Raw genomic sequence first — 17,932 nt, 5'->3', positions numbered from 1 at the left:
AGCACCTGCCATTGTGTGGTCATAAGCTAGGAGATTCTTTACCCTGCCAGCAATCCAGTCTCTCTGGGTAAGCTCACACAATACGTCTCTTGCTTTTTGTAGATCAACTGCTATACAGTCGCCAATTTCCAGGGCAGACCTAAGGAAGATATAGCGTAAACATAGGAGGGAAAACAGAATGTTTGCAACTATCATCCAAGCTAAAATGCCTCATTTGCCACCAGTTTTCTGCCAAAACTACTTACCTTGGTTTTAGGAAACTTGCAGTTAAACAGGCAGGGGAAGAAAATATCACTTCTATTTCTCTACAACAAAAATGATAATCAAAATTTATAATCAACATTTATCTTATATGCATGCCGGATTTGGGTAGGGTTTTCTTCTTACATATATTCATGCCGGATTTGGGTAGGGTTTTCTTCTGACATGTCCATCACATTTCAGGAAAGAACAGTCATGTGAACATACAAAGCTGCTTAATATCAAGTCCCTCTAGCTCACAGTACAGTCTATTTTTACTAACAGCAGCTCTTTAAGGTCTCAGAGAGAGAGAAAGGTTTACCTTTCCAACCATACCTTCTACCCAAGACCTTCCAACTGGCCATGCCCCTAACTGAACCTGGGCTTTTCTGCACACAAAACAGATGGTTCCACCATCATGCCAGTTTCTCCACAATGAACAACAGAGAACCACCATTGGTATGGAGCAGAGCTGTATATAGTTAGGGTTGCCAGGTCCCTCCTGGCAACTAGTGGAAGCTTCATGGGGCTGGGGCTGGTGATCCGTGTGCCCAGTGCGATGACATCACTTCTGGGTTTACCTGGAAGTGCCAGCATCACGCCAGGACACTCTAGCACTCTCCTCCAACTCCATGGTTTCTTTAGTGTTTTTAGGGGGTGAGCGCTCGAGCATCTCTGGTGCTATGCCAGCACTTCCCGGTAAACCCGCAAGTGATGTCATCACACAGGGCACGTGGATCGCTCCCCCCTTCAGCTGGCTTGCTTCTACCCGCCAACCAGCTGAGGGCAGCAGGCAGTCCAGTCAATTGGAAGGGGATTGCTCGACATTACTGGGAAGATGGGAACCCTATATACAGCAGCTCACTGTCACGAGACAGTGGTAGCCATTTTTGGTTTGAGGCAGATGCGTGACAGCCATCGCCTCTCCCTTTCCCCATAAAACAAGAAACAATCAAAACCTTTTTGCCTTCTGCCGTGTTTCACTTTCTGCTGTCGCTGACATCCACATGTCAATCAGTGCTCTGTCCAATTGGCTAATCTTTGGCAAAGTTTCAGCACAGCAAGCTCCATTTGTGTATTTAGAAACCTTTAAAACAAAACAGAAAAAGCCAATGTTAAAATGCTAGTGACTCTTCAACCAGCCACTCATCTATATCAGGGGTCTGCAACTTTTTACAATTAATGAGTCAAATTACTTCAAATTTCAGAACAAGAAAAAAACCAAAATCAAAGCAAGGAACCACTATAAGAAAGCTAGTTTGCATTAATAAAACTATATACCTTAACATTATTGATACTTGACAAGTTTCTACAGTCCTTTATAAGGAAGTGTCACACAGCAGGTCTCACAATAAGTAATAAATATACACAGGAGCACCCTCCGTGACCCCTTTAGCACACTCTGCATGGTTCACACTTGGATTACTGGCAACTGTCTTATCATTTCCCTTTCTTCAAAGCAACTCTAACCCATAGCCCTTGAAGTCCCATAAAAATCTTTGCTGGGCATTCCCTTAAAGATTTCATTTTCCTTTTTTCAAGAGGCATATTTGGTTCCATACTGAACCACATCTGGCTCTAGAATGATGTTTTGGGGAGGGGCCATGGCTCAGTGGTAGAGCATCTGCTTGGCATGCAGAAGGTCCCAGGTTCAATCCCCGTCATCTCCAGTTAAAGGGACTAGGCAAGTAGATGATGTGTGAAACACCTCTGCCTTAGACCCTGGAAAGCCGCTGCAGATCTGAGTAGACAATACTGACTTCGATGGACCAAGGGTCTGATTCAGTATAAGGCAGCTTCATGTGTTCAATCATAGCTTGCAGACAACTGATCTTTAAGGATCATAGGAAAAAGCAAACTTTTTCACATTTTATGTTTGGAATTTTAAATTAAAAACAAAACGAACACCGAGTTCACTTTTTATATTACCACTAATATGATTTCAGTATTACACTACCCCAAATTCGGCAATTGCCAATTTTCTCATGCGATTAGCAAATGCCAGCATTCACCAGCCTGTGTCCCTGCTTACTGACAACACCAGTGTATGACTGTCAAGACAGAAACCTTATTTTGCAGGCTTGACCGAAGTTTAGTTGCCATGTTTGAATGCAAAAAAAACTACTAGTAGTTTTCCAGACCTCAGTTCACAGAGACTGTAGCCTGCACCTGCAGCTTGTTAAGCTCTTGAATAGTTGTTCAAGGACACCTACATTCCAGCTTAACTGGATGGTACCCTGTTATCTGTGAGAATATGGGAGGAGGGATGAGATCACTCCTCAGTGCTTGGGAACAGTGCCGGTCAGAACTGGTCGGGTCCATCTAGAGTGTTCTCCCTGGTTTACATCCTGATTGGGAGAAAGTGGGCCATCTGACCAGGGTCCAGAAATCCATAAGGGCAGTTACCTTACGGTAAAAAACTCTCTTTAGTGCCTCCACGCTTATGCTCGCCTTGCTTTACAAGAAACCGTACCTCAAGTAACGCAAAGCTTGTGCCCAGCCAGCTTGGCTGAGACCAGAACCAGCTTACAGCAGTGAGTTAGACAACCTGCTAAATAATAGATAGTAAGTATTCTGATTAGCTTAAGAATTTCTTATTTTCTTGCCAGTGTGCCTTAAACTGTAACCTGTGTTTTAATTCATATTTTGAACTTTCTTAATAAAGCTTTTTCAGCTTTTTAAAGGCTGTGGTTTATTTTGGGTGTACTGGTCCACGCTCAACAAGTCCTGAGGTTCCTGGAGAGGACTCAGGCTTGACAATGACAACGATGTCATTCCAGCAGGAAAAAAATGCATCTTTAAAGATTTGTATAATGTTCAAAGTGCTTCACATAAGTGGTTTTAGCAATACTAGCAACAAGCCAGTAAGATTAAAAGTATTATCCCTGCACTGCAGGTGGGGTGGAGAGGAGGAAGAGAATAGAGACACCTAACTTTATCCGGTGAGTTCTACATCTAAGACCAGATTTGAACAAGTATTCTGGTTCCAAACTCACACCGTTAGCTGCTACAACCATATGACTTTTCTAGTCTTTATTAGCTAGAAAATACAAGCTGTAGGTGGCGCCTACCAGAGCAAATGTTCTTAAGTCAACAGAATGTACCAGTGACTCTACCTGTGGCTGAACTGTGCTGGCAAAGTTGACGTATGTTCCAGCAAAAATCTGTTTCACCGGGATGTCCAACAATTCTGTAAGGGCATAAAACAGTGTCAGGGCTAAATATTAAAATACTGTTGACGGCATGCTATTTTCCCTTCTCCAGTGCCCTGGATCTTTGATAGAACCCTACAAAGATGCTTTTGAGTTGTCCGATTAGATACCCCCCGTCTCCCCATTGACTGAGTTCCTCTCCAATTCTTCCTCTGCCAGCAGTGGGGAAAGATACCTTTCAATCCTCTGAGGGAAGGAACCCTCATGGCAAGTCCAATATTGCATTCTCCATCAGTGAAGGAAGGTATCCTTATATGGAATATTGAAAAGCTCAAACATCCCAGGTGAGAACAACAGAGGGGAACTCCCTAGGCTGACAGGGAGACTGTCTGGGTTTTTTTCACCTTCAGCCTTACAGTATCTCCAGTTACAGGTCTCCAGGGAGAAGTTGGTTTTCATCAGTGATTGCTACACTAGAGGCGGATCCATCTTCTTCAGAAGCTTGGCAGACATGAAGGGGGGATGAATTGTTGAAGGCTTTCACGGTCAGAGTTCATTGGTTCTTGTAGGTTATCCGGGCTGTGTGACCGTGGTCTTGGTATTTTCTTTCCTGATGTTTCGCCCACAGCTGTGGCAGGCATCTTCAGAGGAGTAACACTGAAGGACAGTGTCTCCTTCAGAGACAGAAGATGCCTGCAACAGCTGCTGGTGAAACGTCAGGAAAGAAAATACCAAGACCACGGTCACCCAGCCCGGATAACCTACAAGAACCAGGGGGGATGAATGTCTCATCAGGGCAGTGGAAGCCTTCACAAAAAAAATCTGCATATGCCCTGCTCTTGGAGCAAGGAGGCACAACCCATACCAGGATACCTTCCTCCATAGATTACCTGCCCCAGTTTCAGGACACAGATGAATTTATTTTGGAATGAGGTAGATCCACAGCTCATTGTCATGCGGTCACATTTCTGTGAAACTGTTCGCTTTAAAATGCGCTGTTGTAGGTTTTAGAATTGTTGAGAGCCAACTAGATCATAAACCCTTGGCTGAATCGAGGATTTGGGATTCCTCAGCCATTACGGTACTAACTAGCTTAACCAATCAGCATTAATGTGAACAGTCTGATTTGTGTTTTACTTAATGACATCTCACTCTGTATTTCCTGCACTGATCTGGATGGCCCAGGCTAACCCAACCTTGAAAGGGGCTGTGGCTCAGCGGTAGAGCCTCTGCTTGGCATGCAGAAGGTCCCAGGTTCAATCCCTGGCATCTCCAGTTAAAGGGACCAGGAAAGTAGGTGATGTGAAAGACCTCAGCCTGAGACACTGGAGAGCTGCTGCCGGTCTTAGTAGACAATACTGACTTTGATGGACCAAGGGTCTGATTCAGTAGAAGGCAGCTTCATGTGTTCATGTAAGCTACTGGCCTGGTTAGTACTTGGATGGGAGACCACCAAGGAAGTCCAAGGTTGTTACACGGAAGCAAGCACTGACAAACCACCCCTGTTCATCTCTTGCCCTGAAAACCCTACAGTTTCATAATTTTCATAATTCCATAATTCAGCGGTGACTTATCAACACTTTCCACCTGTATTTCCTGGCTATTTGATCCTGTTGTTTAAACCTTTCTTTCTTCATAACCTCATATAATCTCTGCCCATTGAAGACCCAATGCATACATCTGAGGAAGTAGCAATAGATCCACAGACGGTCATGCTGGAATCAAATCTTTTTAGGGAGTAATCCTAAACAGGTCTACTCAGAAGTTAGTCTCATGTTATTTAACGAGCATTACCCCCAGAAAAGTGTCCACAGCATTGTAGCCTCAGCCTTTTAAAAAGACCACAAGACTTGTTTAATGTGTGAGATCCAAAGCTCCAGACTAACAAAGGCTACAGTCAACAATAGCCATGCAGATTAGCTTTGGATTTCACACATTAACAGATCACTTCAGGATACAATGGTTCCATATTAACATACCACACCCTCATTAGCACATTATCTTGATACTTACAGGACAGTGATTAGCACATTACCTTTGATACTTTTTGAAGGACAATGAGTCAGGTCAACCCAACCCCTTTCTGACTATATATTACTCTTCCTACCCACTTGACACTGAGAGACACTGTCCTTCAGTGTTACTCCTCTGAAGATGCCTGCCACAGTTGCTGGCGAAACGTTAGGAAAGAAAATACCAAGACCACGGTTACACAGCCCGGATAACCTACAAGAACCAATGAACTCTGACCGTGAAAGCCTTCGACAATATTTTGAACCTACATACATGCCTGGTCTGATATATAATTGTCTGTATATGTTTGTATATCTGTAAATATGTGTGTATGTTTTACATGGTTTTCAATTGACCACTGAGGAAGGCCAAACAGGCCAAAATGCGTCTGGCATGGGGTTACAGTATATCAACCTAGGATATGCCATTGTGCTGTTTTAAGAATATTTCAAAATAATTTTTATCCTGGCATAGCACCTTAAATAAATTATACTTCCTTTATCTATTTATTTTATTTATCCCACCCAACCTTGGGTACCCAGCTAAAGTGCTTTGTTCACAAGATTAAAGCAAGAAGTGGTTTCTTAAAAAAACAAACAAAGAAAGAAAAGGATACCATCAGGAGAAATAAGTGCACTAATGTTAAAGCTCTGCGTCTCAGCCTGCTCGCAAGCTGTTCCACGTTCGCTGCATCCACGTCCGAAAGATATCAGCTCACCGGAAGCAGAGATGTAAGCAAGGGTGTGATAGCTGTTGGAGAGGGGGGGAAAGATAAGAGGTGTGCATGTTGACAGAAACTGTCTGTTCACCATCACGCGAGAAGTTCCCCTCACCCCTTTCACACATTTGAAGGAACTTGTGAGCCAGATCCACAGCGTCCCATTATGTGATGGTCTTGTGGGCGCAATTCCCCTGTCCTTCATTAAAGTCAAGAAATGATACGAACAGAGCTTCTGTATGAGTGAGTGGATGCCACTGCGGGGGGAGGATGCCCATAAATATACTTTAATGAGATTTAACAGGGGTTCAAAGTTACAGGCACACGTCATTTTATTGCGCTTTGCAGATATTGCGTTTTTGAGCAACTCTGTTGGCGCCATTTTCCCAACAGCACGTGCTCCCTTCGTGTCGGTCACATTTTGGTAATTCTCACAACATTTCAAACTTTTTCATTATTATTACAGTACATTGTTTTTAGACATAATACTACCGCACACTTAGTAGACTACAGTATAACCTTTATATGCAGTAAAGGTAAAGGTCCCCTGTGCAAGTACCAGGTCATTCCTGACCCATGGGGTGACATCACATCCCGACGTTTACTAGGCAGACTTTGTTTATGGGGTGGTTTGCCAGTGCCTTTCCAGCCATCTTCCCTTTACCCCCAGCCACCTGGGTACTCATTTGACCGACCTCGGAAGGATGGAAGGCTGAGTCAACCTTGAGCCGGCTACCTGAAACCAACTTTATATGCAGTAGGAAACAAAAAAAATATCAAATGACTCCGCTTTATTGTGGTGGTCTGGAACCAAACCTACAATATCTTTGAGGTATGCTTGTACTACATTCATTTATTTATCAGCCACATGGCCTGCTTGCCAGCCGATGTTCCTGATAAATGAACTAGGGCAGAAATATTTCCCCAGCTGCGAGCACCTGTTGTTTTGTTACATTTAGCATCAAAGACCACATGAATTATTCTTGCATGACTTTCTCCCATTCCCTTGCAAAAACAATAAAGGATACAAGCCATGCTGCATACCTTCCACAAGCCAGATGGGAAACTGGACCACCAATCCAGTCAACTCTTTGCGGACCAGTTTTCTGGGTGGAAGAGCTATGCCCCAGCTGCCCAGCAGAGTCATCTCCAAATGTGAAAACGCTGCCATCCTGTTTAGTGTTTGAGCAAACCACAGGTATGTAAGTAAGTGCATGATTGCAACTTTTAGCACTTTTCCCAGTTTTTTTAAAAACCTTTCCAGTTCTCATTTTTATCCATCCCTTCAAAAAATCCTAAATCAGACTGAGATAGATGGACCACGCTGACAAGCAGATCTGCAAGATCTTGCTAAACCCAAACACTTTGATTCGTAACAGCCCAGCTTAACAAATGCACCTTGAACCCTCAATGTTTAGCTGCCCTGATCCAGGATCAGAGACCCATATGCAGAAGTGTGGTTTTATATGTGCAACTGAAACACATCTGCATCATTCTGGGCATCCAGACCTACCCAGGCTGTCTTTGCACCTTTTGATACAGTTCCTGTTACTATATTACAAAATCTGGGGGTGAGGGGAGATTGGGGTGACCATATGTGATAGAAACCCTAAAACTTACTAAGGCTCAGGAGTGCCACCTACAGTGTCTGGGATCTTGGACCCCTGGGGTTTACATTATAATAACCCATTCATTTCCATTCCACATTGGACCTTCTTGCCAGATTTAACCCCTTTTGTACAAAGGACAATCCACTTTGGGTCAGACCACCTATTTTATCATGGAAATTCAGAACTATGACCAGATTGGGGGGGGGGTCTATATTTTATATGTCTCTGATTGGTAACAGTAGCCTCCGACATCAGAGATGGGGCTTTGCATTGGATTCACTAAAGGAGCTTGTCACTCTTAGAAAGGGGGCTGGCTTAGACTCAAGTCCATTGACCATAAACATCTGGATATTTTGGGTTTTCCCATGTTTTCAGTTTTCAGTCTTGGCTGGTCCGAAGGTAGTGGGTTATTTCAACTGATTGTTCACAGTCAGTTTTCAGTCTTCAGCCGCAACTGAATCCACAGGAAGTAGGGGTTAAGGAGTCCTTTGACTTCTTGTTCTGCAAGGAACTTTGCACATGCTCCGAGGAACCTACTGCACCCTAGGTAACATGTGTCTAGTTTAGTTGTTGTTTTTGTGGGCCTTTCCCTGTATTTTGTTTTGCCCTTTCCCCACCATCTTTTGAATCTAACCCTTTTCTTTTCTTTCTTTTACTAAAAACTTTTTTGTTAATATAAAGACTTCTTTTGGCTTTGCTTAGTATAAATATATTTCTCTGGGATATTCCTCTTAATCTCTTCCCCGTGTGCTAGATGCCAAGGGTGCTTTATAGTTGGTTATAAGGCATTTTCTAGGGTTATTACCCTGTCACTTTGTTATTGCTCCAGTACTGTGCTGGAAGAATACCTCTCAAGATGTTCTCAGGAAGTCGAGTGGTGGCAGCAGGTTACCACTATATTTTCCAGTGAACCCTTTGTCTTAGGGAGTTTCCCGGCAAGGAAAGACACCATTTCCCCCTTCCTACCATAACACCATACATGGCTAACGCTTCTACCTTTTACTCTTAAGACAACCCTGTGAAGTAGATAAGAGGAAGAGTGGGTACTTGAATCCAGCTCTTCCAGGTGCTAGTCTGACACTGAAGTCACTACAACACTGGCTTTCTATTAGACCGAACCACATTAGAAAGCTATTTAGCAATCTTACTGTCGCTGTATGGGGCTACTTCCATATTGGAGTGTTTTTCAGCAGCCTCCACATGAAGATCAGTATGGGTTGGGCCCAGGTAGCTTTCCTGCTGGTGAAAAAGGCAGGAGGCGTCTCTTCTGATCACCAAAGAAGTTTATGCTGAGGATCATGGAACCTGAATGCACAACAGCCAGTCTGGTGGAGGGGATCGAGTGTTGGACTAGAACCTGCGAGGCCCAGGTTTGAATCCCCACTTTGCCATGGAAGCTTGCTAGGTGATCTTGGGCCAGTCACACACTCTCAGCCTAATCTACCTCACACAAGGTTGTTGTGTGGATAAAATGGAGGAGAGGAGAAACATGTAAATCACTTTGGATCCCCATTTGGGAGAAAGGTGGGGTATAAATGAAGTAAGAAAAAATAAACAAATGAACAAAAGCCATGCAGGGAGGATGCTGTAGCCAAGAGGGGAACTGGATAACATTGAGTAAAAAAAGGTGGATGGATCCAATCCAGTGTTTCCATCAGCCCTTAGATGCTTAACATCTTTAGCTTCAAGGAAAATAATTCCTGAGCTTTAGGGCACCATCTTCTTAAGCTTTAGGGCACCATCTTCTAGCAACACAGAAAACTACTTTCAAGAGTACCTGAGTGAGGACGGCAGTGTGCTCAGCCCCACAGCTAATGTATATCACATCGAGGTTCCTCAGAGACGCCACCGAGCACGGCTTGAAGATCTGTTCTGTTGGAGAACCAAATCACATCTTTCCTTTTTTATTTTTGTTTATTAAAGTATCAAAATTACAACAAAGAGTGTTATGATACAAGCATATAACAATATAAACTACATAGTACAATAGACAATAATTACAATAAAGAAATAATAGCCTGGACTAGCCCAATCTCATTGGATCTTGGAAACTAAGCAGGATTGTCCATGGTCAGTACTTGGAAGGGAGACCACTAAGGAAGACTGGGGTTAGTACGCAGAAGAAGGCAATGGTAAACCCCTTTATTCATCTCTTGTTTTGAAAACGCCAGGATGGGGTCGCCATAAGTCGGTTGTGATTCAATGGCGCATTTTAGTTATAAAAGTTACAAATATATGTCACTATAGATTTATTAACCCACTAGATTTACAGTATCTATTCCACTGTAATTTAAATCTGAGCAAAAACTTCCTTCTTAACTTGATCCTTAGGATACACTTTGACTTATGGAGGCCCCAAATGATTTGCAAGGCAAGAGATGTTTAGAGGTGGTTTGCCATTGCCTGCCTCTGTGTGGCTTTTCCTTGGTAGTCTCCCATCCAAGTACTAAGCAGGGCTGACCTTGCTTAGCTTCCAAGATCTGATGAGATCAGGCTAGCCTGGGCTATCAAGGTCAGGGCCTGCATGGTCCCATATTGATCTAAAAGCAATCTACCTGCAATAATTAATTTTTATAAGACACTTAAAAACTTTTTAGATTATTTTCCTAATATAACACAACCACAACTACACCGCTGGACTGTCTTCTTAATCATATCCAATTTTTTTCCCAGTCATCTTAGAAATATTTACCAAGTGTAACTGTACAATTCCAATAAACAGGCATAGAAGTGCTACTTGTTCTTTATGCCTCCCACATAAATTGGAAGCTCCATTAGTCAATCTGCTAATTTTAGACTATCTCCTAAACATCATTCTCGAATAATCAGATCATTCCAGCTGGAATAAGAACAGCCTGACCTCATGAATATTTTACTACATTCAGTGGAGCTTATTCACAGATAAATGTTTCAAGAAACCGAATTCCAAGCTTTTTCTTATTACAACCCATTATCTGTTCTGCCAGATTCCAAACTGGCTTCCTAGATATTGAAAAACAAAAGCCTCTGCTTTTGAGTAAATGCAAAACAACAAGCTTTGGAAGACAATTTTAAGAGCTCTTCAAAATCCGACGTGGGACGACAAACCGACGACTCTTCCACCCCTCGCAGACGAGGGGAGCTGAGGGAGGGGGGCGGGCTCCCAGCGGAACAGCCGGCCGGGAAAGAGACGCTGGCAGCCGGGGAATCAGGAGGCGGGGCAGGGAAACAGCGCAGCGCACCCCGCCTAACAGCTGGGCAGACGGAGCCCCGCCAGCCTCGAGACAGCCCAGCGTGAGGCGGAGCCTGCCTCTCCCCCCTCCTTGCAGCAGCAGCCTGGGCGGCCGGCCGCCGCCTCTCCCCGCCGCCTCTGATCCCTCCCCGCCAGAGAGAAAGAGAGGAGGGGAGGCTGGGAGAGGGGGGCACCGCCTCCCGCTCGCCTGCTGGCTCCTCCCGCCTGGGGTGCGCTGGAGCCCGGCGCCTCTGCCTGGCTGGGTGCGGAGGAGCCGCATCAGCCGACGGACGGGGGGGTGGGGAGGCGGGGAGCCGCACTCAATGGGCCAAAGAGCCGCATGCGGCTCGGGAGCCGCAGTTTGCCGACCACTGTTTTAAGGAGAATCAAACCGGCTCACAATCGCCTTCCCTTCCTCTTTCCACAACAGACACCTTGTGAGGTAGGTGGGGCTGAGAGAGTTCTGAGAGAATTGTGACTGGCCCAAGGTCACCCAGCCGGCTGCATGTGTAGGAGTGGAGAAACCAACCTGGTTCACCAGATTAGAGTCCGCCGCTCATGTGGAGGGGTGGGGAATCAAACCCAGTTCTCCAGATTAAGAGTCCATTGATCTTAACCACAACAGCACGCTGATTCAGACCACTGGTCTGTCAAGGTTGCTATTGTCCACTGTGATTGTCAGCAGCTCTCTAGAATCTCAGGTGCTCTTTCATATCACCTGATCCTTTTAACTGGAGATGCTGGGGACTGATTCTGAGACTGTCTGCACACAAATCAGATGCTCTACTACTGAGCCATGGTCCTTGCCACTCTAGCTTCACTTTTATTGTTCAGAATATTTTAAGCTGCAATTTTGGGTTAGTAAATGCCCTCAGCCCACATAAAAACAGCAGGCTCTCACTAAACAGTTTATCTCCCGCACTCTGCACAAACCACCCCATTGTAGACTCACGAACCTCAACAAAATCTTTTTGACAATCTCAGGATCTGTTTTCCTTGTAATGACCGTCTCTTCCTTGGCTTATACCTCCAAACCATCATATATTCTAACTGTTGGATATTATACATTACATTTAGTAGAGTAAATAACAACAGACGCTAATGTTAGCTTAAATGTAAAGATTTATTCCTTAACTAACAAACAAGGTAAAGTCCTACACTATAGAAAAGCTAAATTAACTACAACAACTGAACCTAGATGTAACACAATGTCTGTTAAACTCCCTCTTTTAGAAACAACTGCTTTACTTGACACCCTATTGGCTACATATTAACACAGAAGTTAACTCTCTCATGAGTGGATACGGAGACTTGTATATCCCAACACTAACCCATAAGAGGAAGCCATCAAGGTGGAAGCATATCCAAGAGGAATTCAAAGGCAGCCATACCTTTCGGGTCCCTCTGACTTAAGCCCAGCTGATGCGCATGGTTCCTTCCCCATCCGTACGCAACTCCCGTAAAGGAGAGGGCAAACGTATGTGCCCCGCCTGCAGCCACCTGAGCCAACGGGATGCCATCCAAAGCAGGAATGTGCTGCGGCCGACCGTGGGAAGAGACTTCTTTACCAACACCCAGCTGGCCATAGATGTTCTGCCCCCAGGAGAAGACTCTGCCATCTTTGTTTCAGGAGGAGGAAGCGGGAAAGAAAGAGAGAGAGATTAGAGGTCACAACCACAATACCCACAATTTCCCAGTGCACACTTTGAAATCTGCAGCACTAGATCAACCAAAATAGAAAACCATTCCTTATATGTGAACTGTGTGACACAAGTGCTGTTTATGAGAGTCATATGAAACGAAGGATTACCTTTTGCCAGGGCTATTGAATGGTAGTGTCCGCAAGCCGCCTGTATTATTTTGCATGTCGATAAGCCATCTACTGCCCTGTACAGTAATCAGAAGGCAAAAAAAGAAAGTGATTGTCTAGGATTTTATGAGGGTGGGTGCGGGAGACAGACTATTCGCATTCTAAATACAGATTCGTTTCCAGTAAGTAAATGGTTTAGGACGACAGGGTTATCATGCCTAAATGCTTTAAAGTCATAAACTATGACTCATTTCAACCACGGTTAGGCTGAAAACCCAGAATTCAGTCACAGACAATAACTCAAATCAGGGTTTGCCTTGTTAAAGGTGTGTGTGTTATCTGCTGTCAATTCCAGTTCCAATTTATGGCAACCCTATGAATTAATCACCTCCAAAACATCCTATCATTGACAGCCTTCCTCAGGTCTTGCAAAGTGAGGGCTATGGCTTTTACAGCGTTTTCATCTTTTCCTGCTGCCTTCAACTTTTCCTAGCATTACTGTCTTTTCCAGTGAGTCTTGTCCTCTCATGATGCTACCAAAGTATGATAGCCTCAGTTTAGTCATTTTAGCTTTTAGGGAGAGTTCCAGCTTCATTTGTCAAATATTTGTTTCCTTCTAGGGAGAGTTCCGGCTCTGCTTGTCAAATATTTGTTTCCTTTCCTGCCCTCGCCTGACAGGACATCGCCAGAGAACAAACCAAGGTTAAACCAGGATTAAGCCACTATGTCTTCATTCGTATACCACGCAAAGCAGTAGTTCCCTTTTGTTATTTAACCAACTTCATCCCATGGGTTCAGATCCTTGCTTGACAGACTCAAACGACAGCCAGCAGAGGGGTCTGCTTTCAGACAACATTAGCCATAGTGACCTTTGTTACACCATGGTTTTGTGTAATGTCTGAACCGAGTCCCTTTCTGTTCAATCAGAAATCAATTAAGTTTTCTCCTTACAGGTAAGGAATGCTGGAAGGGGTTGTACTCCTACATGCGGAGAAACACTAGTGCTAGATCAGACTCTCCCATAGGACGTTCATCTTCAGATATCTCACTGCAGCTAATCTTCCTTACTCCTCCCCAACTGCTAGAGAAAGATCAGCTGTCATGGAAGGGAGATTACTGAAGATAAAACAAGGGAAAATCCCAGCTACCATTGCTCTTTCCCTGCAAGAAGAAGTTCAAGTCCCTGTTTACCTCTTTCTTGCCTGCAAGGAGCCTTCAGTATTCAACAGACAGAGCTGGCATAGAATCATAGAGTTGGAAAGGACCATACAGGCCATATAGTCCAACCCCCCCCCCTGAATAATGCAGGATCAGTCTAGAGCATCCCTGACAAGTGTTTGTCCAGCCTTTGCTTAAAGACTGCCAGTGAGGGGGAGCTCACCACCTCCCTAGGCAGCTGATTCCACACTCAAACTCTTACTGTAAAAATTTGTTCCCTAATATACAGCCAGTACCTTTTTGCTTGCAATTTAAACTTATTACTGCGAGTCCTATCCTCTGCTGCCAACAGGAACAGCTCCCTGCCCTCCTCTAGAAGAACCAAACCCCAACGAATAGCAAGGACACATTTTCAAGGCCTTCCACTGTGGGCCTAGCTGAATACATATTTGAATGCATTTTCCCCCGGATGAAGGCCAGCACGCGTCCTGGCTCACCTGCATCATGGCTGTTCCAATTAAACACTTACTTGGGGATTATGCGGTCTTTCAGTTCTCCAGTGCCCAGCTGTCCAAAATCTCCGGCTCCCCAAGAGAAGACCCTTCCGTTGCTGCAAATGGCTAGCGAGTGCTCCTTCCCGCAGCTTACGTGGACGATAGACTGGGCTTCCAGCGCTTGGATTTGTTCTTTCGAGGGGGCAAAAGCAAAGCATGAATATTTATTTGCATACCTGTACGGTCACTAGAAGGACATGTTTCTATATCCCATGACTCCTACTACACAGTGCGGAAGTGAGCGCAGGATTTAACGAACACACGAAGCTGCCTTCTACTGAATCAGACCCCTTGGTCCATCAAGGTCAGCATTGTCTACTCAGACCAGCAGCGGCTCTCCAGGGTCTCAGGCAGAAGTCTTTCGCATCACCTACTTGCCTAGTCCCTTTAACTGGAGATGCTGGGGATTGAACCTGGGATCTTCTGAATGCCAAGCAAATGCTCTACAAACTTAGCCACAGCCCCTCCCCAATGGCCATTGAGAAGGAGATTCTTTTTTTCCCCACTCATAGAATAACACACTTCTTTGAAGACATATTATAATCATAACATATAAAGAGCAACAAGTATTTCTACAAGGGGTCTGACAAGCCTAGTTAAGTTAGAGCCAGCGTGCTAGTCATTAAGAGCAGTGGACTCTAATCAGTTTCAGCCACCTTTATTGGCATGACAGGTGGACTCTAATCTAGAGAACTGGTTTCGATTCCCCACTCCACACGAAGCCTGCTGGGTGACCTTGGGCTAGTCACAGTACTCTCAGAGCTCTCTCAGCCCCACCTACCTGACAAGGTTCCTGTTTGGGAGGGGAGGGAAGGTGATTGTAAGCCTCTTCAGTAGAGAAAGGAAGGGTATAAAAACCAACTCTTCTCTCTTATAAACAGAATTGGGGGGGGGGGAGTTTTGAAAATTTTGCTATGAAGTGCCTTTTTTTTTTTTGCAAAGGGATACCCTCTTCTCTCTCTTCCAGGATCCACAGAAGTTCACATCCTCTGCACGAAGGAAAAAATGACCACGGCACACACTCCCCCTTGGAATTTTTCTTTTAATTTCCCACAAGTTGTTTATTAAAAACTGGCACGGAATAACACCTGTACAAAACAAACAAACAAACAAACAAACAAAGGTGGCCTGGCATTTTTCAGCGGCTGTAAGGAAATTCGGCCACGACCTGCAACTGCTTCTCTTTTCTTGGATTTAACTTTCGGTGCAACGTCCACCAGCAAAGTATCCAGGGGCAAACGGTCTGGCAAAATGAGGTATCTATTTTTATTCCCTCGAATACTCAAAAGTCTCCAGCTGGACTTAAAGGACTAGGAGGTTTCCTACGACAGACACAGGGGGCTGAACCACCGGGAAAGGAAACCGAAAGGAAAGGTTTGAAAAGTGACTCATCCTCGCAGCCAAAGAATAGAAACCGAAAAAGCGGGGAGCGGCCCATCGCAGCGGATGACGACCGGGCGACCAGCAAACACCCCCTCCGAGCGCCTCCGCGCCAGATGTTGCGAAAGCAAACATCTGTCTGCAGGCGCCGCCGCGCGCGAGAGAAGAGGGGCTGTCCCGGGCCCTGGCGGAGGCTTGCCAACTCGGACGGGGGAAACGGGCATCTGGAGAGAGGCGAACCCAGGGCCAACGCGGCATCGCAGCAACGCAGCCTGCGCCGCATCGCCCATGCGATGCAAGCGCCATCTCCCCGCCCGCTTGACGGCCAGGGCGAAGGGAGTTCGAGGCTGCCGTCGGAAACCAAGCGCGCAACAGCTTGCGCCGGCAGGAGCGCGCGTGGCCGGCCCCGAGCGAATGAATGAATGAACCTTTAATGGCATAAGTAATATTACAATTGTTACAGAAGGTACATAAAATATGCACAGTCAAAAAGGGCCAGAGTCCAGTTAAAGACTAACAAAAATATTTTCTGGTAGGGTATGAGCTTTCGTGAGCCACAGCTCACTTCTTCAGAAACAGCTAGAATCCATCGGTCTTTAAGTAGAGGAACAGTATGTAAATGTGAATAGCAGGCTTGATGGGATTAGGTGTGATATGCAGAAGAGATAAAATATGCAGTCATTCAGCCCCGAGTGGCCATTGACGCCCGGGAGCGTCGGCCCTGGGTTCGCCTCTCTCCAGCTGCCCGTTTCCCCCGTCCGCGTTTGCAAGCCTCCAGCAGCAGCCCCCCCGGGAGAGTGGCCCAGCGTGCCGACGGGGGGAAAGGGGGCAGCTGGAGAGCGGCGACCCCAAGGCGACAGCTCCCGGGCAGGCTCCCAGGACGGAGGGTGGGCTGGCCGGAAAGGGGATGGGAGTCGAAGGGTCCCCTGAACCTTACATTCCACCTCCCCCAGAAAGCCGGGCTCAGGGCAGCTCACGTCATCATTAAAACACAATGTAATCAAACCAGTATAATAAAATACACGATATAAAATTCATGAAAATGTGCACAGGTTGCCTATTTCATGGCACCAAAAATAATTCCCAGCAGGGAGAGAGGTTTCCACAGCACCAGGGACTGTAGGATGGAGGGCCAGCCAAGCGAAATAGCCAGCTGGATCCGACCCACTGCGATTCTAAGTGCTCAAGGTGCCTGTGATGTGTGGGTAGAGTTGTGGTCCCACCGCGGAGTCGGAAGTGGACTCTGCGGAGATTGGGCTAAGCGCCTCCCAATGGGTTCCTCCTCTCGGAAACCAGGAATGCGTAACAGATCCCAGGACTCCCCCTGCAAGGAGGGCAGGCGGGGGCTCCCCCCACCCCGTCCTTGCCAACCCCGCCCTTTGCCAACCTTGCAAAGGCGGTTTTGCAGGCCACCCGGGCTGGGAAGGGGGATGGACGGCTCAGGCGCCCCCAACCCCGCCCCGATCCCGTCGTCGGACCCACCTGGCCCGGAGCTGCGCCGCCGCCCGTCGGGGAGCCTCCTGCCCAGCTGGCCCCGGGCGTTGTCCCCGCAGGAGGAGACGCCGCCGTCGGGGTGCAGCAGCAGCGTGTGGCGCTCCCCGCAGGCCACCAGCGCCACCCCCCGCACCCAGCACCCCTGGGGCCCGGGTCGGAAGCGCACCGGCTCCCGGCCCCCCTGCTCGTCGCCTTCCCCCAGCCCCAGCTGCCCGCAGGCGCCTTCGCCCCAGCAGTACAGCATCGCGCTCCCACGCCCGAGCCCGATCTCCCCAGCGCACTCCCCAAGACTGCTGCCCCGCCGTCCAGCCTCCGGCTAGACACGCCCAGGGCCGGCCCTGAACCCACCGAGGACCTCCCTTCCATCCCTCAAGGGAGCCCCACCTTGCCTAGGCCCCGCCCACAAAAGTTTGCCAACTCACCCCCCTCCCCTCTGCACCCCCTCACCTCTGCAGGAGTATATCGTCTCCCTTGCAGCTGCGGACAAGTGTGCATCGGGACCGCAAAACGCAGCATGCAGACAAGGATAAAAGAACGGGGAAGATACTGCTGCAGCCTGGGCCAGCCGGAGAAATCAGCAGTGGCGGAACAT

General features: G+C 46.6%; 1 protein-coding gene across 1 annotated transcript in view; it reads right to left on the bottom strand.

Annotated features, from left to right (window-relative positions):
• Positions 1-17,584, bottom strand: part of LOC130482464 (probable E3 ubiquitin-protein ligase HERC6) — a 35,400-nt gene extending 17,816 nt beyond the window's left edge. The window contains exons 1-11 of the mRNA XM_056855189.1: positions 17,329-17,584; positions 14,442-14,598; positions 12,755-12,831; positions 12,336-12,563; positions 9,511-9,605; positions 7,168-7,295; positions 6,022-6,155; positions 3,357-3,430; positions 1,200-1,327; positions 246-305; positions 43-139 (exon numbers count right to left, since the gene is read on the bottom strand). Of these exons, the coding sequence (XP_056711167.1) occupies positions 43-139; positions 246-305; positions 1,200-1,327; positions 3,357-3,430; positions 6,022-6,155; positions 7,168-7,295; positions 9,511-9,605; positions 12,336-12,563; positions 12,755-12,831; positions 14,442-14,598; positions 17,329-17,584 (1,434 nt within the window). The remainder of the gene's footprint in view (positions 1-42; positions 140-245; positions 306-1,199; positions 1,328-3,356; positions 3,431-6,021; positions 6,156-7,167; positions 7,296-9,510; positions 9,606-12,335; positions 12,564-12,754; positions 12,832-14,441; positions 14,599-17,328) is intronic.
• Positions 17,585-17,932: the final 348 nt, after the last annotated feature.

Source organism: Euleptes europaea, chromosome 9 (assembly GCF_029931775.1).
Source record: "Euleptes europaea isolate rEulEur1 chromosome 9, rEulEur1.hap1, whole genome shotgun sequence".
NCBI classification, from domain to species: domain Eukaryota; kingdom Metazoa; phylum Chordata; class Lepidosauria; order Squamata; family Sphaerodactylidae; genus Euleptes; species Euleptes europaea.
This window is presented reverse-complemented; position numbering and strand designations above follow the sequence as displayed.